This window comes from Mytilinidion resinicola (assembly GCF_010093595.1).
Source record: "Mytilinidion resinicola strain CBS 304.34 unplaced genomic scaffold BDZ99scaffold_15, whole genome shotgun sequence".
In the NCBI taxonomy this organism is placed as follows: Eukaryota; Fungi; Ascomycota; class Dothideomycetes; order Mytilinidiales; family Mytilinidiaceae; genus Mytilinidion; species Mytilinidion resinicola.
Window position 1 is genome coordinate 742,759 of NW_022985451.1, and position 22,383 is coordinate 765,141.

At 51.2% G+C, this 22,383-nt stretch overlaps 11 protein-coding genes across 11 annotated transcripts; 6 read left to right on the forward strand and 5 right to left on the reverse strand.

The window, feature by feature from the left end:
* The first annotated feature begins 626 nt into the window (after positions 1-626).
* BDZ99DRAFT_87398 (thioredoxin reductase) lies at positions 627-2,260 on the forward strand. Its single transcript, XM_033728987.1, has 6 exons — positions 627-743; positions 799-805; positions 883-938; positions 992-1,107; positions 1,169-1,892; positions 1,947-2,260. Exons 1-6 carry the CDS (start codon positions 725-727, stop codon positions 2,093-2,095), a joined length of 1,071 nt encoding a protein of 356 aa, XP_033573845.1. The 5' UTR covers positions 627-724; the 3' UTR covers positions 2,096-2,260.
* Positions 2,261-2,745: 485 nt separating this feature from the next.
* On the reverse strand, positions 2,746-3,218 carry BDZ99DRAFT_366395 (uncharacterized protein; the record flags this gene model as incomplete). Its single annotated transcript, XM_033714751.1, has 4 exons — positions 2,746-2,789; positions 2,858-2,922; positions 2,980-3,038; positions 3,096-3,218. Coding segments are annotated over 4 exons (291 nt in total), but the record flags the coding sequence as incomplete, so codon positions are not given.
* Positions 3,219-3,766: 548 nt separating this feature from the next.
* BDZ99DRAFT_500922 (uncharacterized protein) lies at positions 3,767-5,649 on the forward strand (the record flags this gene model as incomplete). The annotated part of the gene is made up of 2 exons (XM_033723764.1): positions 3,767-4,635; positions 4,685-5,649. Exons 1-2 carry the CDS (start codon positions 3,978-3,980, stop codon positions 5,647-5,649), a joined length of 1,623 nt encoding a protein of 540 aa, XP_033573847.1. The 5' UTR covers positions 3,767-3,977.
* A 237-nt stretch (positions 5,650-5,886) lies between these two features.
* On the forward strand, positions 5,887-6,965 carry BDZ99DRAFT_465642 (SNase-domain-containing protein). Its single transcript, XM_033720593.1, has 2 exons — positions 5,887-6,285; positions 6,360-6,965. The coding sequence occupies exons 1-2, from the start codon at positions 5,908-5,910 to the stop codon at positions 6,834-6,836; spliced, it is 855 nt and encodes a 284-aa protein (XP_033573848.1). The 5' UTR covers positions 5,887-5,907; the 3' UTR covers positions 6,837-6,965.
* Positions 6,966-7,079: 114 nt separating this feature from the next.
* BDZ99DRAFT_465643 (COP9 signalosome-like protein complex subunit 4) lies at positions 7,080-8,852 on the forward strand. The gene is made up of 2 exons (XM_033720594.1): positions 7,080-8,365; positions 8,414-8,852. Exons 1-2 carry the CDS (start codon positions 7,139-7,141, stop codon positions 8,441-8,443), a joined length of 1,257 nt encoding a protein of 418 aa, XP_033573849.1. The 5' UTR covers positions 7,080-7,138; the 3' UTR covers positions 8,444-8,852.
* On the reverse strand, positions 8,788-9,495 carry BDZ99DRAFT_422161 (uncharacterized protein; the record flags this gene model as incomplete). The annotated part of the gene is made up of 1 exon (XM_033716972.1): positions 8,788-9,495. A coding segment is annotated over exon 1 (702 nt), but the record flags the coding sequence as incomplete, so codon positions are not given.
* Positions 9,496-9,636: 141 nt separating this feature from the next.
* On the forward strand, positions 9,637-11,244 carry BDZ99DRAFT_465646 (TGF-beta-inducible nuclear protein-like protein 1). The gene is made up of 6 exons (XM_033720595.1): positions 9,637-9,732; positions 9,785-10,098; positions 10,147-10,210; positions 10,276-10,498; positions 10,759-10,847; positions 10,916-11,244. The coding sequence occupies exons 1-6, from the start codon at positions 9,683-9,685 to the stop codon at positions 10,956-10,958; spliced, it is 783 nt and encodes a 260-aa protein (XP_033573851.1). The 5' UTR covers positions 9,637-9,682; the 3' UTR covers positions 10,959-11,244.
* Positions 11,245-12,082: 838 nt separating this feature from the next.
* Positions 12,083-14,259, reverse strand: BDZ99DRAFT_422166 (kinase-like protein; the record flags this gene model as incomplete). The annotated part of the gene is made up of 2 exons (XM_033716973.1): positions 12,083-13,249; positions 13,306-14,259. The coding sequence occupies 2 exons, from the start codon at positions 14,257-14,259 to the stop codon at positions 12,446-12,448; spliced, it is 1,758 nt and encodes a 585-aa protein (XP_033573852.1). The 3' UTR covers positions 12,083-12,445.
* A 723-nt stretch (positions 14,260-14,982) lies between these two features.
* Positions 14,983-16,935, forward strand: BDZ99DRAFT_479266 (uncharacterized protein; the record flags this gene model as incomplete). Its single annotated transcript, XM_033722225.1, has 8 exons — positions 14,983-15,355; positions 15,423-15,530; positions 15,581-15,820; positions 15,870-16,016; positions 16,078-16,299; positions 16,349-16,368; positions 16,425-16,646; positions 16,708-16,935. 8 exons carry the CDS (start codon positions 14,983-14,985, stop codon positions 16,933-16,935), a joined length of 1,560 nt encoding a protein of 519 aa, XP_033573853.1.
* An 879-nt stretch (positions 16,936-17,814) lies between these two features.
* Positions 17,815-18,860, reverse strand: BDZ99DRAFT_448507 (uncharacterized protein; the record flags this gene model as incomplete). Its single annotated transcript, XM_033718069.1, has 2 exons — positions 17,815-18,607; positions 18,662-18,860. 2 exons carry the CDS (start codon positions 18,858-18,860, stop codon positions 17,832-17,834), a joined length of 975 nt encoding a protein of 324 aa, XP_033573854.1. The 3' UTR covers positions 17,815-17,831.
* Positions 18,861-20,366: 1,506 nt separating this feature from the next.
* BDZ99DRAFT_537832 (uncharacterized protein) lies at positions 20,367-22,308 on the reverse strand. Its single transcript, XM_033726624.1, has 3 exons — positions 22,077-22,308; positions 21,706-21,972; positions 20,367-21,653 (listed from the first exon to the last, which is right to left on the reverse strand). Exons 1-3 carry the CDS (start codon positions 22,077-22,079, stop codon positions 20,727-20,729), a joined length of 1,197 nt encoding a protein of 398 aa, XP_033573855.1. The 5' UTR covers positions 22,080-22,308; the 3' UTR covers positions 20,367-20,726.
* Between the last annotated feature and the right edge of the window lie 75 nt (positions 22,309-22,383).

Below are 22,383 nucleotides of genomic sequence, written 5' to 3' on the forward strand. Positions count from 1 at the left end.
ATGGACATATCTTGGAGCACCACGAGGGCGTGCAAACTTATGACAATGCAATGGATTCCAGGCCTGGCCAGTGTTGGTACCTCCTCCGTATCTGCTCGGCTGAGGTTCCGAGGCACATATTTGTCGCAGGTATTATTTCGGCTCGGCTCGTGAATTACGCACCGGACGAAGGGTCCAGAATCCGCATGGACAAATAGAGGTGGGACATGCTACGTCGGTGGAGGTTCGGGCGTGATAAATCCCCAGAGGTCTCGAAGTCGCGGTTCGTAAGCAGGGCGGCGAAGGCCAGACGGCCATCGGCATCGATGGCGATATCGCAGCCAAATTTACATTTGTCTTGTAACTCGACACCATCCACTACTTCAATATCTGTCACTCCCTGCCCTCACGCATCCACGCCGCGCCTCACGCTCTGCGCTAGAGTAATTGTCACCGCTCACCGGTCTTCTGAAGGATTCCCCCACTACTGGCTCTATAAAGCCGTCTTTGACAGCCTCGGACAACGCCCCTCGTGCCCGAGTGAATAAACACAACAAAGCAAACTACCTCGCCAGTCGCCATCCTGTTCGCCTCAACTCTTCGCAGAGCCAGTGCCTCTCCCTTATTCTCCTCCCTCGCAATCCCGATCGCAGCAGCCGCATCGTTCCAGCAGCGAAACTCGGCCGCCGCGGGGCTCCCTCAACTTCCTAAACCTCTGTTTGCCATCGCCAAAGGCTCCCGGAACATGCACTCGAAAGTAGTCAGTAAGTGTTAGCTCCAGTCTACAACTGGAACGTCCATCGCTAACAAAATTGGCAGTCATTGGGTACGTCCAACGCGTCATTTCTTCCCCACACGCGACACCTCTTCGTTGGCAACATACACTGACAAGCAGAACTACAGCTCGGGCCCAGCTGGCCATACAGCTGCCATCTATGCTGCTCGGGCTGACCTGAATCGTGTGTACTCCGATTCTTTGTGGCGGTGTGGACGATAGCTAACCTAGGAATAGCGGTCCTGTACGAGGGCTTCCTCGCGCTCGGAATTGCTGCCGGCGGGCAACTGACTACCACGGATGAAGTCGAAAACTTTCCCGGCTTCAAGAAGATCCAGGGAGCAACGTTGATGGTGAGCCTTAGCTTTTCCCTACAAGCTGAAAGGAAACCAGCTAATACATCTCGCGATGTAGGATCAAATGCGCGAGCAATCTGAAGCATGTGGCGCCGAGATCGTATCCCAGACCGTCGCGAAAATCGACTTGAAGACCCGCCCCTTCAAATACTGGCTACACCCCATGGGCGACGACGATGAGATCGAACCGGAGGTGCACACCGCGGACTCAGTGATAATCGCGACAGGCGCAAAGGCTCGAAGACTGGATCTGCCTGGAGAAATCAAGTACTGGGGCAATGGTGTGTCAGCATGTGCTGTTTGCGATGGCTCGCTGCCGATGTTCAGAGACCAAGCTTTGGTTGTCATTGGTGGAGGCGACTCCGCTGTTGAAGAGGCATTATACCTGACCAAGAAGGCTAAGAAGGTGACGGTCCTAGTACGGAGGGACAGGCTACGGGCTAGCAGGACAAACGCGCGCCGTTTGACGACGCACCCGAAGGTTGAGGTCAAGTTCAATCACAGCGCCACGCTGATCAAGGGCGACGAGAAGAAGAATGGGCTCATGTCGTCTCTCGTTATTAAGAACAATGTCACTGGAGAAGAGCAAGAAATCGAGGCGAGAGGGTTGTTCTATGCCGTGGGACACGACCCAGCAACCGCACTCTTCAAGGGGCAGCTAGAGATGGACGAAGATGGCTATCTCATCACACAGGCTGGTAGAGGCCTGACTAGCGTTGAGGGAGTGTTCGCTGCTGGAGATGTACAAGACAAGCGGTACAGACAGGCCATCACGAGTGCAGGTTAGTAAACCTCGAATCCTCGCCCGGAAAAGTCAAAAGCTAACATGTGACAAGGCTCTGGATGCGTAGCAGCACTCGAGGCTGAAAAATGGCTCATGGACCAAGAACCCACGGTTGAGAACGAGCTCGATACCGAGAATCAGGCCGAGAAGTCCCAGACGAACGGCGTTGTGCCAGAGTACCGATCTAACCCTCTGCTATGAGCGTTCGTGTTGATATGCTCTCAACGTTCGAAAAGCTTTTGGATTCGCATCTCTGCATACCCGCGCGAGTCGTGCGCTAGTTACTTTGCATCTGATGTCTTTTGTACATTTCTTGCTGGCATTATCACCGGCCAGCGACCTTCTATCCGAGACTACATAGACTTTTTTTCATTGTGGGCAGTTTGATTTATTGTGATGCGATACAGTCACCATTAAGGCTCACTAGGCCCGAGGGGCAAAATAGACCTGGCTCACTAGAAGAGTAGATGATGGATTAGGCATTTAGATAGAAAGCTTGATTGGAAAGAAGTAGGAACCCCCACGGCTATATGGTGCAGAAACAAACGCCAGGCAACGCTATGCATGTGCAAATCAAACAACAAATAGTCAGCAGTACTAAACATAGGGTATGCCGCCAACGCCTACAGTATAGTACACCCTCTCAGATGAAACTCAGAACTCGGACACACATCTTCGGGGGCCGGTTGGTGAAGGTCCGGAGTCGACGCAGCTACTGAACGGACTCTTTCACCTATCCCGCAGACAGTCAGGGAGACGTCGGAAGTGAACACTTGTTGCCATCCTCGGTGATGAAGAGTAAGGTCCAAAGCACCCGAGAAGCACGTCGGTCATTGACTTCAGCGCGCGTTGAGCAGATCTAACGCACTCTCGAAGGCCTTGACAACATGGATGTCTACATAGCGGTTAGTCTATGCGCACAGATGGGTACCTGCTCTTTAGCCGTAGCAAAGCGTCACTTACAGTGATTCCTCGTTTTTTCGAGATTCTCTTCCGAGTTTTGCACGTGAGCCATCCGGGTCCGAAGGCTGCATGATATATCAACACTTGCATTCCTAGATCCAGCGATTGACAAATGGCTTTACCGTCTGAACGAGCGGTCGACCTCGTGGTGCTTGCTGGCATCTTGCCATATACTGAAGAACTGTGGTCCAAGGTCAATGTTTGAAGGCAATCGCTAGACCAGGACGGAGCCGATTACATTCATGAGATTGGCCCACTCTTCCGTGAGCTGTTGCTCGACATCTATGTTCTTGTCCATAGCTTCATGGTATCGGTCTTCGAGTTCACCCCAGTTGAAGTCTTCGATCCTCTCCGACGGGTCAACGAGCTCTGTTGCTTCGGCTCCATTCATTTCTGGCGCATCGATTTCGTCCGAAAGGATCAGGCGTTGAGTGGCTTGCGAGTCTGGAGATGATCGCCCTTCACCCTTCGCGGTAAGTGTTGGGCTCTGTGAGCCCTCATCCCTTCGTGCAGTGATGGGCTCCTTAGCTCGTCCGTTCTTGGACTGTCGAGTATCAACCATTTCGGCGTAGGACCTCTTGCGATTAGTAACCACGTTCAGAATCGCAGGTTGCCCGCACGATGCAGGTGATGTTGGCGGGTCAGAGAGATCGGATGAGGGAAGGTCCATAGAAGGGCTGTGGGGAGCAGGATCAGTTGCTGTATGTGAGTGAATGATCAAATCATGTTCCCATGCGCGGAGAAGCGTGACCCTGTGTTGTGGCTGGTGGCGGCTTGCGGAGCCTGAGGCACGGAGGTAAGCGTGGAGGTCCGCGTTCTGCATTTGGGGCAGGCGTCATTGGGGGAACATGACCGACCTCCCACCTTACCTACACCTCGCCGAAAAGACGCTCACTCCGCCACAACGCCCCTACAAATACACGCCGCTTATATTCACTACTCGCCCTTACGTTCTTGGCTGTCGCTACTTTCAAAACACAACTAATAGCAGGCTGGTGAATATGGAGCGTTAAATACCCTGAGAGCCGCCCGCCGCAACCATGCTGCCTTACAGCTTCGCTCTCCGCACATACACCACCATCGGTTGGATAACCTCGATCCGCCCACCCCACCAAGCACCATGGAGTGCACTATCTGTACGAGGGCCATAGGCTCCGAATTGTCACCTTTTAACTGCGCAACATGCGCCCGAGCTACCCTGTTCCCCTACCGTGCGCAGCTCGCAGAAGTCCTCCTAGAACGCGAGAAAGAAGCAAAGCGCGTCACCGCCGTAGTCCAGGGAGATGAGAGTGCAGAAACCCACTACAGCATCCGTAACTCGCACACAACTATAATGGTGGACCGGGAAAAGTGCACCATGGGCGCGGAGCTGGAGCAAACAAAGGCTGAAACAGCCTTGATTAAGGAGACTACAACCCAGATCAACGAGCATGCTACTATGCTTCACCAGCAGATAGAGCAAGCTAGAAAGGATCTCGCTGCTCGAAAGGCTGTCCTTGCCCAGCGTCGCTCTGATCTCCAGTCGGTTGGGCATAACATCACTGCTCGACGAAAGAAGGAGCTGGATAAAGTACAAGAGACCATCCAGAAAACGGAACATAGCTGGGACAAGTATCATAGCGGTACCGTAAAGGCTCGCGTAACACTCTGTGAAGAAGCTGCCAAGCTCTCTGGTTTGAAGCAGAAGTGGCGGAAGGCTAAAGACGGGGGTTTGTACGATGTATATTACATCGGCCCGGGCGATACCCTTCCAATCGTCGATCTTCGAGACTTGAACAGTAGGTTCAGCCTAGCGAAATTGTGAGTAATAGCTAACCTTTTCCTCAGATGCTTCGTTCTTTGAGGTTTCGGCTTCCATGACAGCTGTAGCTCAGCTCGTGGTTCAAATATCTCACTACCTTACCGTCCGTCTTCCCGCCGAGATCACACTAGCACACCGAGACTATCCCCTTCCAACAATATTCTCTCCATCCTCATCCTATCAGTCTCGAGACGTACCTTTCCCGGGGTCAACGCCAACAGCTTCGACGAGCAATAGCCCTGATGCATCGCGAAACTTTGAGCACCACAGGCCTCTCCCGCATCCTCGAACACTATTCATTGACCGACCGCTGATGGACCTGGCTACGCAGGATCCGCAAGCCTACGCTATGTTTCTTGAAGGAGTGTCACTCCTGGCATACGACGTAGCTTGGCTGTGCCGAACCCAAGGCATGCAGGATGAGTTCAACGACTGGGAAGATGTCTGCTCCATGGGAAAGAACTTGTTCCGTCTTCTTCTTGAGCAGGGCCATCGACCAGAAACGACCAGAAACGATTCGCTACGAGAGCCCACATCCGGTGCTGGCAGGAGTCAAACCGGAACGCCGACACAACCTTCTAAAGCGAGTGTCAAATTCGGCGAATTCTCTCATGGCACATCCCACTCCTTTCTCGGGGCCGCTGAAAATGCGGGCTACCTCCGAGGTTGGAAATTGACACCACCCAAAATCGTTGACAGCTTGAAGGCTATGCTACTTGCCGATCAGCAAGTCCAAGGCTGGGAGGTGCTAGACCAGAAAGAGTGGCACGGCATGGACGATGTGATCGCTGAAGAGCCCATCCTTGTTGGGCCAAAGCGGAGGAACACGGGTCTAACAGACGATACCCGCAGTGTGATGAGTGTGGCCACATCTGCAGCGGCTACGGCCGCCACCGCAGCTGTTGAGACCGAGGGCGCGGGACAGGGGAAAGCGAGGGGCGTGAACGGGTGGACGAAGTTGAAGAGCCGAACGAGCGAAGGTTCGAAATAGATAGTTGCAATATAACTCCTAGTACGCTAAATACTGGAAATAGCTTAGAAAAAGATATCGTTAGAATATATCACTTCATAAATAATGTTCACATCAACCAACGAGTTTCCTCGCCTTCTAAGTATCGAAGTGACGGTATATATGTCTTTGGCTCAAGTTGATAGTCCGAGCCGCGGGCACGTGCACAAATGACGGTCTACTAAAGACCGGTCAGGGATCTCAGGCCAACATCGGCACCACCACGAAGCAGAGCCAACAATGCGATGGCCTTGGTCGCAGAATCCGCACAATAGCGATGACGGCGACAGTAAACGCCCTGTATCATGGGCTGAGAGCTTGAACGCGACAGACTGGTCGCAGTACACTGAAGCGCGGACTGTTGTCCCTTCGGTCCTCCTCACGATCACTACACTTACACTCATTCGGCTGTACAAATCTTACCTCCGGCGAATACCTAGTGTCAACTATATCAAACCAGACCTTTTCAGGCGGCGGAGTCTTTTTGGGAAAGTGACGAGCGTTGGAGACGCGGACAACTTTCGATTCTTCCATACGCCGGGAGGGAGGATAGCAGGATGGGGCTGGCTTCCATGGAAGATGGTGCCCAAAAAGCGGGAAGAGCTGTCTGCTAAGACTGTATGTCTCGGTGCACCAGAGTATCATGTACTCGCACTCACTTCCCCGAAGCTCGTGCTCACAAACATGTTCAGCTTCACATCCGCATAGCCGGTATCGATGCACCTGAAATGGCACACTTCGGACACCCTGCACAACCATACTCCAAAGAAGCTTACGACTGGCTATCGGCATACATACTCAACCGGCGCGTGAGAGCTAAGATATATCGACGCGACCAATACGACCGGGTCATAGCCACGGTGTTTGTTCGCAAAGGGCTTTTCAGGCGGGATGTGGGGCTGGAAATGCTCAAGAGTGGTCTGGCGACTATATATGAAGCGAAAAGTGGCTCGGAGTTTGGCCAGTTTGAGGAGAAATACCGGAAGGCAGAGAAGAAGGCGCGTCTAGCGACAAAGGGCATATGGACACAACCTTCGTTATGGGAACGGCTTCGTGGGCAGAGGGCAAAGGATATGGAGAGTCCGCGAGAGTACAAGACGCGTATGGCCACGTCGGACAAAACTGAGGTCAAGAAAACCGAGGTCAAAAAAGCGGTGGTCAAGAAATGAAGATTGTAGTGGAGCTGCATATAGCGTTAGCGTTGTCGACCACATAAAACTCTCGGTCAGGTTGCGCATAATCGTGAATCCATATATTTGCAGCTGAAGCATCTTTTAAGATGCTGTTACTACTCTCCGAACCCTTCTACCTAGTGATTGAAGTTGTGAATGAGACCTAATTAGCTTCTGCCGTGGTTGACTTGTTGCCTAGCTGGAGCTCCCCTCATTACCTCCGCCAACTCCGCATCATCAGACTATTCCAACTACGCCACCTGCACCAACCCCAAACTCTCCTTCCTACACCACCCACCATGCCCGCATTAGACGTCCCTTCAGCCCTCGCGCGGGTGGAGTCTTCCACGGCAGCCGACAAGTCTGCTGGCTACAACGAGCTCCTCCAAGCAATCCTCACGACGTCCACCCCAGACACATTAGCAGCCAATCTTATCACCTACGTCAGATCACTTCTCGGAGATTCCCTAGGCATAGTCGCCTCCCGTCCACTTCTCGCCGCCTTCGTCGACCAGTTCCGTCGTGTAGAGGATCCAGATGTCAAAATCGAAGTGGGGCAGAAAGTGCTCGAGCTACTCGCGCCCAAAGTAGTTTCGTACGAAGAGCAGGACACTCAAATCAAGGAGATACTAGCGGATGCGTACGAAACCCAGGAGGACTTCCGGAGCTCTGCGCAGATCCTGCAGAGGATAACGCTCGACTCGTCCCAGCGCGCGGTGTCGGACGACGACAAGGCGAAGGTGTGGATTCGGATCGTGCGGTGCTATCTAGAGGAGGACGACCCGACGAATGCGTTTGGCTATATCAATCGCGTTAAGAATGTTCTCTTTGGAGTGCACGACAAGGAAACCAGGTTGCAATTCCAACTTAGTCGGGCCAGGATCCTCGACTCTCAGCGCAGCTTCCTTGAAGCTAGCCAGGCCTACCAGAACCTGAGTTTCGAGACCATCATCGACGAGGATGAGCGGTTGCGAGCTCTATCTGCAGCCATCGTGTGTGCTGTTCTCGCGCCTGCTGGTCCCCAGCGTGGCCGGACACTAGCAAGACTGTACAAAGACGACCGGGCGTCGCAGGTCGAGGAGTTTGGCATTCTGGAGAAGATATTCTTCGATAGGCTGCTGTCTCCCAAAGAAGTCAAGACATTCGCTGAGAAGCTGTCGCCTCATCAACTGGCGAAAACTTCGGACGGTTCAACGGTTCTAGACAAAGCCGTGTTGGAGCACAATCTTCTCGGTGCTTCACGGCTCTACAACAACATCGGGCTTGACCAACTGGGGGAGTTACTTGGTGTGGATGCCGAACGGGCTGAGACATATGCTGCACAAATGATAGAACAAGGGCGGCTGGCTGGCCACATTGACCAGATTGACCGATTCATCTTCTTCGAGGGCGAAGGTAGTGGAGAGAGGAAGACTGGTCACGCGGAGAGGGTTGTTGGTAGAGAACTGAGGAAATGGGATGCGAATGTTCAAAGTCTGTCAGAGGAGGTGGAGAAGGTGACGACTATGATACAGACGCAGTATCCTGTGAGTTGGCAGCTGGAAAACCTATCGCTCTCTTTCTAACATTAACAGGACTACTATGCAGCTCACATGGTACATTGAGGCGCAGGCTTTCAGAGAATGCAAATATATCATGGCGACATACGTTATGTGACGTTAGTTGGTCCGGCTGGCTCTGAAGGTAGGCAAGGTCCCAGGTATTCTTCCACAGCCTTCGCTGGTTTCAAGAAAGAAATGGACAGCAGGATTTGCGGAGCATCTCGAAGGTGCACCTCAATCTTGACGCCGATATACCCGTTAGTAGAGTAATAGATTCCGGTCCAAAGAGACCGGAGAGACCTTTATATACATGAATCAGAAACCTGACCAATGTTGCCCGTCACAATATCCCTTGACATAGATTATACAATTGATGCGTTCGACGTCTCTGACTCTCCCTATGGCTCTTCCACCTCTCCCACATCCTTAACATCCACCTCCATAACCCTCAAAACCGTATACCGATGTTTGCTCTTCACCGTCCTAATATGCCGCTGCCGCCTCTTCGTCTTCTCCTTAACCCGCATCGGCTCGCTCTCCGTCCCCAACACCGTTGCCCGGCAGGTAAATAGCCTCTCATCCAGATACAGCGTCTTCCCCGGCCCGTCCCGCGTCCCCTTTATCGGCGCCGGCGCGCGGAGCGTGAAGTCGCGTGAGCCGATGTGTGTAGCGCGATTGAGCCGAAGGATGTCGCCGGGCTGGACGTCTGGCATCCGAAAAGGGAGGCGGATCGTGTCACCGGCTGTGACGAGGTAGGGGCGCCCGTGGATGTGGGTGGTAATGTACCATGGGGGTTGCGCGCGGAGGAGAGGGAGGAGCTCTTTGACGCTTTTTGTGAGGGCGGAGGGGGTTGCGGGGGCTTCGATGGAGGTGTGCTGGGAGATCGATGAGAGTGGAGATTGTGGTATGGCCGTAGGTAGAGAGCTCGATTGAGAGTCAATGGCGGCGGATTTGGGTGACTTCCTGGATATGGAGCCGGGATTGACGAGAGTTTCGGGGATGCTCGAGGGGTCGGTGGTGTGAGAGACGGTTGTGATGGCGCGGAGTTGAGGCCTGAGGGATGATGAGAACGCGCCTCGCGCCTCGAGGAGAGCACGGCGGCATATCATGGTGAGATGTTGGACTGAAGCTGTTGAATGTCGATGCCGAAGAGATGCCCAAGTCGAAAGTTGTAGACGGCGGATTGGTTGATCCGGCCGGCGAAATCTTGGCGCCAGCCCGATTTCTTTTCAACCTCTCGGATTCCCGCCCCTCCAGCAAGAATCATCTCCTCCTCTCCACCAACGGAGTACTACCGTTACAATGCCTCAGAATGAGTATATGGAAAGGCATGCCAAGCAGCATGGCAAGCGGTAGGTCTCACGAACAGTATTCCCGAGCGACTGGTACTAAATTATCCTACAGCTTCGACTACGAAGAACGAAAACGCAAGCGCATAGCCCGTGAGCAGCACAAGGGCAGCGAAAATGCGCAGAACTTCCGAGGTCTCCGTGCGAAGCTGTATCAGCAGAAGAGGAGGAAGGAGAAGATCCAGATGAAGAAGACGATCAGGGCGCACGAGGAAAGAAACGTCAAGAGCAGCGAAGCCGCCGAGCCGTCGTCCACGCCCTTGCCGCAATACTTGCTGGATCGGTCATCTGAGAAGAATGCGAAGGCGCTCAGCAGCGCAATCAAGCAGAAGCGCAATGAAAAGGCGGCCAGGTTTAGCGTCCCGCTACGTAAGATCGACCCGACCGCTGCACTCAGACATTGCTGATAAACTGTAGCGAAGGTCAAGGGCATATCTGAGGAGGAGATGTTCTCGGTCGTAAAGACCGGAAAGAAGACACAGTAAGTATCTCCTATCCGTCCCAGCTATACTACTCAGTAGAGTGTCGATTCTGATGTCGAAACAGAAAGAAGGGATGGAAAAGGGTTGTTACGAAGCCGACTTTCGTTGGGCCTGATTTCACTCGCCGACCTGTCAAGTACGAGCGCTTTATTCGACCTATGGGACTGCGGTACAAGAAGGCCAATGTCACGCACACCGAGCTCGCAGTCACAGTCCAGCTTCCCATCATATCCGTCAAGAAGAACCCTCAGAACCCGATGTACACACAGCTCGGCGTCCTCACTCGGGTAGGTCATTGTACACATACCAGAGTCCTCTAGTGTCATTGTTCCTAGGACTGTGTTGAAACACGGCTCACGTCGTGCCTGAACACAGGCTCAAGTCGTGTTTAAGCACCCATTTTAGTCGCTTTAAACACCGAAAGAAGCCAAAATGGTGTCTCAAACACGATTTGGGTGGCACTCAAGGACAATTAACACCAGAGGATCTGGTATCTGTCTTTTAAAAAAGCCCTTATTCATGAGAACCCGCTAACATGTACCTTAAGGGCACGATCATAGAGGTGAACGTAAGCGATCTCGGGTTGGTTACTGCGGGAGGCAAAGTCGTATGGGGACGTTATGCCCAAATCACGAAGTAAGTCAATCTCTTTCAGCCAAACATTGATTCAAGAGTGGTTCGGAGATGATGCTAACAGATTCCAGCAACCCGGAAAATGATGGCTGCATTAACGCCCTACTTCTATGAATTTCGAGCGGCTGCGTAAGGAGAACGAGAACTTCTAAGCATACATTGGTGTAAGGCGTTTGGTATTCAGTCTTTTTGGGATCACTGCGGAGAGTCTGGACGCCGGCGGTTCAATCGAAAAGTCTGAGGCGAGGTGATGGTGACCGAGCGCGTACATACGCTTGTAGTCATGGATTCAGCTAGGAGTCAGAAAAGATACCTGGATGTTGGTGTGGACGAGGCTCCGAGAGTGGCTTACGACAATCGAATGAAACATACCTTCAAGCATGAAGGCCATTGTAATGCACTTCGCAGCCTGTTGCAGTTGTCCACCTACCCCACGTCTAACAAATTGAACTTCGCACGGTTAGATTCGTTACTTTTGTGGACATTAGAGACCGACGGGGTTCGACGTTGCGGCCCTAGATAGGGGTAGGCTGCGCCCCTATATCCCTCACACTACGTCTAACGAATTTAGTTCTCCACGGTTTGATTCGTTACTTTCGTTAACATTAGCGGACAGGAAGGCTCAACGTTGTCTAGATACCTAGTGTGCCTATCTTCCCCCCGCCCAACGTCTATCAAAGTAACTCTCGCGCGGTTCGATTCGTTACATTTGCGAACATTAACGGACGAGAAGACCCCCCGCTGCCTACATACCCAGCGTACCTGCACCCCTCACCCAACGCCTGCTAGCCCATCTTTCATGCGGTTCGATTCGTTGCTTTTGTCAACATCAGAGCACAGCGAGGCTGTACGCCGTGTAAATACCTAGCGTCCTTGTCTCCCCGACAAGAGGTCTGCCAATCCAAGCTTCACATGGTTTGTTTCGTTCCTCTTACTCATAAATTTGTAAGGAAGGGGCTTACGCTTCGCAGATATATGGCGCGTTCACATAGCGTGGACGTATCCACCTGGCGTCTCCTAGACTGACTTTCATGCGGTTCGATGCGCTGCTTTTACTTGTATTAGAGCAGGAGATGGGTCTAGGCTGTGTGGTCGCGTCGTGGGGCCACGCAAGGTCCAGAGGAGCACGCGGGCCTTACGAAATTTGTGATCAGACGGTTCGATGCGGGACTTTTACCACATTTTATGTTTAAACTGGTGGACATTGCGTGGATACATCGTAAGGACATGTGGAAAATGGTAGGATTTAGAGTTAGGATATAATTTAGCCTCACTACTAGCCAAACAAAGCTCTTGAGCGCACAGGAGAAGTAATATGTACAGGGGAGTGTAATCGAACGGCCCCCTTCGAAGAGCGAGAAAAGCTCCCGTGAGGATCTTGGTAAGTACACAATATGTAGGACAAGAGCCTGATAACCAAGGCTGGGATATCCAACCGGAAAGGGACGAGGGAATCCAAAACTCCACAAGCCAAACGCTCCGCTTGGAAAGAAACCGCAAGCTCCAACGCTCGATGCCGCGAAGAATGCTCGAGAAAGGAAGAATAAAAGGAACTCGTGAAAGCATGCTTCTTCAAAGAGTTATAACCAATAGACGAGCAGCTATCCAACTTCCAGCAAATCTCTTATCTTTAAGTAAAAACTCGCGGGGTACTGTCTTATTTCCTCATCGGTTGGTGGTCCCTTCTTTGGATCTCTAAACCTGTCCGCTACGCGTTGGATAATCTGGCCGAGCAGCTCTTGTGGGATTCGTAGGTCTTCGCCAGCGTCGGGGTACAGGAATGGGTCTCTTTCGTTTAAGAGAGAAGCTATTGAAGGTCGGCGAGAGGCGTCTCGCTGGAGGCAGTGTCGCAACGTTGATCGTAGGCCGGCGGGCACCTTGACACCGCCAACGCCTGTCGGCGGGTATTCGATGTTGACGGAGGGGTTTACGATGGCCATGACGCGGTGGATCTGATTCGGAATGTGCGCAAATGGAGGCCGTCCGTATACCATTTGGTAGAGGATGCATCCAAGACTCCACACATCACTTGGCTTCCCTAGTTTCATCATCTTTCCCAAACTAGCGCCAGGCTGCGCTCGCATTCCCGCGTTGGTGTCTTCCAGAGATTCGGGCGACATGTAGTTGGGTGTTCCTACATGGCTGTCCCGGTGGACATTGACAGTGTTGTCAATATCAATTGCGTTTGCGATGCCGAAGTCGATTAGTTTTAGCCGCCCTGAGCATAATAGGAAGTTGGCTGGCTTGAGATCAGAATGCACAATGTCGTACTCGTGCACCGCAGCCACACACTCGAGCATCTCTTTCCAGTAGTACCGCGTGAAACACAGGTCGAGCTTTGCGTCTTCGGGATCGAGTTTCATATGCAGAACGCGCGCAAGATCAGATTCGCCAATTTCCATAAGCTGTCGCTTTCGTTAGAAAAGCTGGTCGTGTGACTTCGTAGACTGGCTCAACTTACGACACTGAGGATTTGTCTGTTCTCGTCCACCTCCCAATCGAACAATCTCACAACCCTTTCGACATCATCCAATTTCCGCAGTAGATCGATTTCACCCTTATAACCACGTACAGCGCATTCGTCAGCGTCTTCTAATTTTACTCTCTTCAATGCAAACATCTTCGTGTTTTCCGCCATAACTCGATAGACTTCCGAACTTCCACCCTTCCCGAGCTTCCCCATATGCGAGTATTGCTTTCCATTCACCGTCATGTGACCCCGTTTCCGTCGCTCCCGAGTTCTTGTAGTCGCCGCCCCCGCTGCCGCCGTTGCAGTTTCCAGGACTGACATCTTGGGCGGAGGTGGCGGAGGCGCTGGTCTTCGGGGTGTGTTGACGCTGACCTGGGATAGTGGCATTGGCTTCTCTTCGCGCTGAGCTAAGGGCTGTTGCACAGTTGGCCGTTGAATGCTCTCGACCTTCATCATTATGGGTTCCACCTTTGACTCTTGCCTGATCACTGATGGCGGGAGATTCTCCTGGTCTTGCGACGGTGGGTGGTCATCATCTCCCTGTGGCGTCCGCCGTATCTTCCTCATAGGCGCTCCGCGTACTTGAACTCTCTTGATACGCAACGACGGCGCTGGCGTAATAGTGTTTTGGACTGGCGTATTTGATTCTGATCCCGAGCCATTGCGAGATATGCGCAGCTTCGGCCTCCGGGTCTGCTTCTCGGGCGAGTTGATCTCGTTCTGAGCGAGGAGGGCGGTTGTCAGGGCGCTCAGCTTCATGGGCTGGGGCACCTCGTCGTCGGAGCTGTCGCCAATGTTGATGTTCTGCATCATGGGCGCGTCGGCGGAGAAGCCGTGCGATTGCCCAAGCACGGAGAGCGGCGAGTCTCGTCGCGAAAAGGGTCGAGTCGAGGGCTGTCGCATGCGGTTATAAGCGCCGAGGGGGGTGGGCGAAGCGGTCGCCATTGTTGTAAATGTTATGTACGGTGCAAGAGCAGAGTAACGAATGTCTCCTGTGTTAGTAGCTGTCCATACATGTAGGGCGCGGGGCGGCGTGTATCGATGCTGCGGCAGCAAAGTTTGAGGTCGCGGTCGGAGCGCGATGGGGACTGCGGAAGTTTTTGGTGTCGTGGTTGCCCCATGAACCGCCGAGCGTAAACAACCCACGCCACCGCATTACGGCAGGGGGCAGGCCTAGCCGCTGCAAACCATTCACTATTCTCGCGCCATTATCGCACTGTTATCGTGCTCCAGTCGTGGAAGAGTAATGCATTCATGTTTCCTACGGCCAAAGGTTGTCGCATGTCTGTGTCTTCCTCTGTTCATGTCTCACCCTACCTTAGTAACGAACTCACAGTTCACTTTATCTATAAAGGTGTATTTCTAAGCCATAGAAAACGAAGAGGTCGCTAGACTCTGCGTTTGCTTCAATGATTCAGTCGAAAAGTAAATCCATCATACAAAGGAGCTTGAAACGTTACACCTGTATACTATCGATGCTGACCGTATTTAACCCGGTTCGTCTGACCTCGGTTGACAGCTCTCCTCCCCTCCTGACTAAGGAAGGCATGACCACGCAGCATGCATCGAATTACTGTCTAAAACTTACAGGACTCCAGGGCAGATGTAACTTTAAATGATTTTGGTCCTTTCTCATTATCACTTCCAGACATCTTAACCAATATCATCATGGCGACTCCGGTAGTGATTGGAGTGGGCGACTTCAAGAACAGGTCTCAGAAGCTGGAAGATGCTATTGAGCCTGCCAAGCTGATGCTCGAGGCCATCCGTCTAGCCATCAAGGACACTGATCTTCCATCCGCAGTTGCATCTACTCTTCAGTCAAGCATCGACAGCATCGCCGTGGTAGAGACTTGGACTTGGCCATATCCAGACCTCGCAGGTCTCATTGCGAAGGACCTGGGCGTAAATTCACGTTACAAGTATGTTAGCCCACATGGAGGAAATCAGCCGGGGAAGATATTTGATGAAGCTGCTCGCCGTATCTCTGTCGGCGAGGCGAAGGTGGCAGTAGTCACCGGCGGCGAGGCTTTGGCTTCACGTACGTTGTCTCCATGGATGAAATAGTCGGCAAAACATGTGCTCAACTCATCTTCTTGATATTCTAGTAACTGCTTGCGCTGTCGCCAAAAAGATGCCGCCCCCTGGCTGGACCAAACCCGCAGAGAATGTTGATTCGGTCTTTACTGCTTCCAATACTGATCTTCTACGAAAAAGTAGGCGTGCTCGGACTCGCTTTTGGATATTACTTGCTCACACACCTTAGATCTTGGCTCCATCCACTCCATCGGTCTACCCATTCAAGTCTATCCGATCTATGAGAATGCGTTTCGAGCACATCGCGGCCAGTCCATTCAGCAAAATACCGAGGAGTCAGCTATCCTGTATTCCGAGTTTGCCAAAGTAGCTGAGTATAATCCTGTTGCTTGGAACTACGGAAAGCCTGCCGAGTCTCCAGAGGCTATTGCTACTGTGACAAAAAAGAATCGAATGATTTGTTTTCCGTGTATGGCCCATGGCATTTCAACCAGAACATCAGCTAACACGCACCGCAGATCCGCTCTTGATGAATGCTTTCAATACCATCAATCTGGCCGGAGCTTGTATATTGACTTCCACCGATTACGCAAGAGAACTTGGAATTCCCGAGAGTCGGTGGATATATCCCTTAGGAGGTGCGGGAACTAAAGATGTTGATAACTGTAAGGCTGCTTTCACATTTATAAATGAAGGCCAAAAAAGCTGACATCGACTCCTTTTCAGTCTGGGAACGGCCAAATTTCCACGCCAGCCCGTGTATTTCGAGATCGATAGATGCCGGCCTAGAGATCTCCGGTCTCACGAAAGACGACATTGACCTGTATGACTTCTACTCGTGTTTCCCGATCGTCCCTAAGATTGCTTGTCAACATCTGGGCCTGGATATCAAGAACCCTACGAAGCCCATTACTCTCCTCGGAGGATTAACGTCTTTCGGTGGCGCAGGTAAGCGTATCCGAATGGAAAGCAGAACTCTGACTAACGATATTTGAAGGAAACAACTATTCAATGCATGTAGGTTCTTCCGGATACAGTTCACCGGCGCCAGTGATATATCCTAACCTTACTAGGCTCTAACCGAAATGGTAAGACAGCTTCGGAAGGGCGACAAGAAATACGGCCTCGTCCTGGCAAATGGCGGCGTTATGAGCTACCAGCATGTCGTGTGCCTTTCTTCGCAACCAAGGAAGAACGGCAGCGCGTATCCTAGCAAAAATCCGCTACCTGAACTGCTATCAGATCTTCCTGTTCCACCAATCGAGGAGCACCCGGAGGGAGAGGCGACGATTGAGGTAAGTCGATACCTGTCAACTCGTAGCAAGAGAAACCAAATGCTGACGAGGGTTGTGTCAGACATACACGGTGGAGTACAACCGTGACGGCAGCCTATTGAGAGGCTACATCGTCGGTCGGTTAAAGGCCAATGGTCACCGATTCCTGGCAAACGACGCAGATGCGAAGACTTTGAAAGAACTGTCCAATCAATCTGAAGAGCAAATCGGACGAAGCGGCTGGGTGAGAAAGGATACCGAAAAGGAGGGCAGGAGCTTGTTTAGCTTTGAGAGGAGCACGAAGCTGTAGATCGAGTTGAAGAGGTGCTCATAAATGGCTTCTAAAGCCTGTACCTTATATCAAAGGCAATGTTAGACCGAGTTGTCACTTCCTACGGTCCGTGTTGTTCTCTTCAAAGCTTCGCCCCATCAACCAACCCAACCGCCCACTCGGGGCATGAAAAAAGTGGCACTCTTAGTCTAAGCAAGCTGCGGGAATGGGTGCCTATGCGTGGATGCCACTGTTTGGGGTGCTTCCATGCATTTTCAGATACTCAGCGTGATGGAAAATCTTCGCCTTGGGCCAGTTGAAAAAACGTTGAAGCCCTCCAAGCACTGGCAGACAAGTCTACACAGAAGAGAAATTGTTGAGTGTGCCACCTTTTTCCCGCCCAGCCGTGCCGCCGCATAGCTACAAAGGAGCTCGTTTTTAGTGTTGCATGACCGAAGTAATGCTAAGCTGCTCTGAACTTCCGTGCACTGCACCCACACTCTAAAATAAAAGAGCATATGACTGGAAGAATAGGATAATGTATGCCTAAGAAGCGTAGAGCCCTTTTCCACAATTTATTTAGCCTCGTGGTGGGCACTGGAGGTTGGTGAAATGGTTATGTGGTTTTGGTTATGCAGCACTAAAAACGAGCTCCTTCGTAACCATAGTCCGCTTCACGAAAGCTTCTAGTTGGTGGAGAACCTGACAGCATGTGACATGTCCAGCTCAGTGTACACTGCTCGACCGCTGTCTGTGGTGTCTCAGACAAATTTCAAGAAACCTAATCGGAATCCAAGCCTATCGTTTTGAGTATATGTCAAACTCGCTAGGCCACCTCAGACAGGAGCAAAGGGGTGTAAGTGTATCTCGTAGCACCGGCAATGTACTCACGAAGCGTCAAGACCAAGGGTATTCATTCAAGCAACCGTTCCGGCTCACATGTATTCTCTAGGTCTGCAAATCCCCCGCCAGTCCAAGTTCATCAAGCCCTCCGCGAACGGGACGGCCATCACGACCCAGCTGGCAATAACCAACTCCCCAATCCACGATAGCGCAGCTCGAACCCAGTGCCTCTTCTTTCCCCAGACAGCTACTTCGATGACGGTGACGATTCCGTTGACAACGAAGAACAAGCCTATCCGCTTGACGCCTTCCTGCGACAGCAATGGCGCCAGGGTGTACATGTGGAAGATGGCCATGAAGGAAAAGGAGGCCAGTACCCCCGCGACCCTGGCGACAGATTTGGGGAGGCGCGATGCGAGGACGAGCTTGTAGATGGGGCTGTATGCTAGAGTCATGCAGGGGGCCGTGAAGCAGTTATGCCAAGTCTCCGCCCAGAAGCCGGAGAAGCTGTCTATGAGATACAGAGGCGCAAAGAGAGGTGGCGAGTTCTTGTAGCGGAGGAGAAGCTGCATTGAGGTGAAGATGATGTAGAGCGAAAGCAGGATCTCGTAGGCTAGGACGGGGGGCACTTGCGGGAGTGACTGGAGCACCGCGAACGCTGCTGCGTGAATGCATAGCTGGATAGGCTCTGAAAACAGTTTGATGTGTTTTGGTAGGCGGACGTAATTAGGTGAGAACGATTCGTAGCGAAGTTCAGTTAGGAGGATTAGGGCGAATATCGAATCGGAGGGTTTCGGGCCAGCGGTGTACTCGGGGAGGTTGTCGCGGCGAATGAGAACATCCAGTAGCTTCATGGTGCCGATTGCGACTGTAAAGTGTTACTTGCTCCCTTCTCGTGCCGCCGTATGGGGGCGAAGCTTACTTGGGAAGTTAAGGAGAGCGCGCGCGGCGCCGCAGTTTACTGGGGCGGCATGTGGACTGCACCAGAGTGTGAAGATTGCGCCCGCGGCGAGAACTTGGGAGATGGAATGGCGGTTCTTGACACAGGCAAAGATAGATGAATATATCAGAAAGAGTGGAATAAGCAGAATAGCGAGTGCTCTAGGAAACTCGCGAAGCATCTGCTGTAGGTAAACATCCTGTTCTTGAAATAAGGACTGCAAGCCCATTGCAGACCATAGGAAAGTTGTGAATGCTGAGAAGCCTGCCCGGAGTAATGGGTGGTGTCGGAAGTTGTGAGATTACAAAAGTAAACACATGATGACTGGAGGAAACAGCACTCGGCTGTGCCGGAACGGAAGCCAGGATGTGGACGAGTAACACACTTGCCACGCTGGTAGATGACAGTCGAAAGCCTGCGTTATACAAAGTTCATTAATTTTTCTAAAAAGGTGTTGAGGCTAGTCACGCGACGGCAAAACAGTGTACGCCGATGTGAAATATGAGAGAGAAAGAAACAAAGGAGGAGTGCTATTCCAAGATAAGGCTGATGAACCCTGTCGTATGAGCACTTTTATTAGCCTACTGCTACGCCTCAAGAATTTAGGTCCTAGGTATTGCTCCCAGAGGCATGCCGTGGTCTCGGTCATGTCCTCCCAAGATTACCTGTCAGGCGGCTACTTTGAACACAGTGTACCAGTCCAGCCCGTCTGGGGTGGCCTGGAGAGCTATGAGGTTTACCAAAACTATTCCTTTAGAGGTTCTAATAATATCTCAGGGACACCAAGCAGTGCTATTCAAGTGTACACAAGTCTGAAAAGAGTAAGTACCTCAAGATAGAAAGTTTAGGTTAAAATTGGTCTGGACTAGCCATTCTTGGCTGGAACGTCGCATATTTTACCAGACGTCAAAACACCACAACTTCCCAATAGCCAGTTCAAATCACCGGATGATAAATAAGGATCAAAATAGGTGATTGCTAAATCAAACGGTCGCGAGCCGCATACGTAAATTACAATGCCTAGTCAGAAGTCTGCACACTGTCTTGCCGACGTCTGTGGTCCTCCAACACACTTTCAGCACCAGAAATGGGATGGAAGTTGGCGGTTCTGAACAACCTGGAAGCCTGCTAGGCTACTTCAGACGGGCCGTGGCCTAGGATACCACATGTCGACTTCTGATCTTTTATGCCTCGGAAGCGTGATAGACGATTTCACACACTTATGACAAAGCTCCGTCCATCTACTAGTGACTCTCATAGCATAGAAGTAGATCTTCAGCAGGTCCGTGATTATACCTTGGGGGGTTGCGGACAGTATAGATCAGCTAGGAACATTCCGCTACTGGTGTTATGCGAGTAGTTTCAAAAGGCGTTGGGTCTCAAAATGGATGACTTACTGCGTTTATGTAGGGTTTGAAATGTATTGACGTGAGAATTCTGTAGAAGTGTATTTCTAGTAGCTCGTTGCTCCACACTCTTTCTGGTCCTAGATTTATGCGAGTAGTATCTAAGCATTACTAGATGGAGGAGTGAAGGTCCAGCCCATTAATTGTTAATTTCTAGATTACATTTAAGTCGTTTCTAGAAGTTTGGAAATGAAATTTTAGGATGTAGAGATTACGTGAACCAAGTCCTTGAAAGACATGAGGACCTGACTAGTTGTCGTTCAGGCGACTTGATCTGGCACTGTATTTGAAGATAATGATGTCTTAGTTGTAACTACTGAATGACTTAAATGGTTTCTCTTCGATCTCTGCAAATACGAGGTGCGCTACTTTCCATGGTCGGAAGTTGGAATGACGGGTAACTAAGAAGAGAGGTAATTGGAAGCCTTTTTGGTAAGGTAAAGCTTAACTGCAGAAAGGGCACCAATAATAGTCATAGGGGACGAATAGGAAACCTCAGTTGAAAATGGTGAACGCCAGATATGGGAAGGAAGAGAATCAAGAAAAGATATAAGTGAGAAAAGTAATTTCCGAGAGATTTGCAGAAAGAAAGTAAAAAGTTGGGCCAAAGATCCAGAGGAGAATCGGGGACTTGGTGGCATTCAATCCTTGAACAAGTCTTCAAGGGTTGAGTGAGGTTTCGAGACATCTTCGAGATTCCAAGGTAGGTTTTTGTCGTCAACTTCAATGCAGGTGAGGCCATCGGAAGTTCCTGGAGCTTTCTTTAGACGCGTACAGTTCTTTAGTACGCCTTGAAGGATAGCAGACGTGTCCCCTTTGTGATTGCTCAATGAGTTGGTAGGAAACACTCCCGGGCTAGCGAGCAAATTGTGTTGTCGGAGTAAGGACGCCCAGGTCGAACTTTTCACCCACTCACCGTTGGCAACTTGGTGATAGAGCTGGGCATAGCCACGCTTCATCCCTGAGCCTTTGCCACCTCTGATGCTCACACTAAGAAATTCTCTGAACAGTGTATAGAGCCTTCCGGACATCCCCGCATTTGTAGTATAGGGAGTGACGAAGAGAAGCTGCTCTACCACCATCAAACCAATCCGTAATTCTGATCTTGCATGTTGGAAGTATTTGAGAAGGTGAAGCTCTTTGAGTTCGCCTTCCAGTTTTTCGAAATCTTCGACACAGAATCCAATAAGATGTGTTGCTGCTTCTTTGAAGATCCAAGTCGACTTCACCTCAGTAGCAAGGCTGATCATTGCAGTTGGCGTGGTGTGGCATGCGTTGAGAATCGTTGGCATGAAAGAATAAAGAAGATTCTCAACGGCCATGGTAGTAATCGGCGTACAGGTGTACATATCCGCAAGGCTTACAAGGCGGACTATGGCTGTTTTTGTGGCTTCGAATGTTGGCTCATATTTGGGTGGAATGGTGTAGAACAGACCAAGGAGTTGTCTGTGAGTCGACACAACCGATTGACGTTCAGTGAACAAGGCTGACTCGTCGGTATGTGCTAAGGCTGCAGTAGTCTTCGTCAGTAACTCAGTTTTGGAACTGTCTTCCGGCGGTACTCCTTGCTGAATAGTGTTTTAGCACTGAGATTTGCACTAAAGTTGCGAGAGAACTAACGTCTCGAGTGAGGATTGCGAGGTTCGACTTTTCTTCAAATCTCAACTCATACTTCCAACGGATCTTGCTACCAGGAACGATCAAGGCAGTGTCACCGCTTGCCGCCCATCGTTCGCTGAGGCTTGTTTTGAAGAAGGGAGAGTGCAAGGCGAGGACAAAGCTGTGTAGTATATAGACGTCTTTAGGGGTTTCAGAGAGTTTGATCTCGACATCTCCGTCATCGAAGCTTGGGAAAATGTTTTTGCCCTTCTTTCCCATGCTGGGAGCCTGAAATCGGGATTAGAATGAGTGATCTAGTCTGTGGCCTTATGAAGAACGTTCAATCGCTAGACTTAGATTGCGACTAATGTTAGACTACCTGCTTCACGTACCATGGTGGAAAGACTGCTTTCACTGCATCGAGGCGCTGGCGTTCTATCGTAGGAACGTACGACCGTTAAACTTGGTCACACTAGAGTTGTTCGAAGTTATCCTCTACGTTGTAGGTCGAAGCTGTGAGTTTGATGAGTCTAGGAGTTTGAAAGAAGGAGGCCTGAGGAGAAATAAAGTCGAAGAAGTAGAAAGGCAAGTAAAGGTGAGAGACTATCAGGCTATCTGTGATATGAGCACGAAAAGGTGAGGTGAACAGCTACCGTCCTATCAATGATGAGGCCTCGAAGGATTTGGCCAATAGGAGGC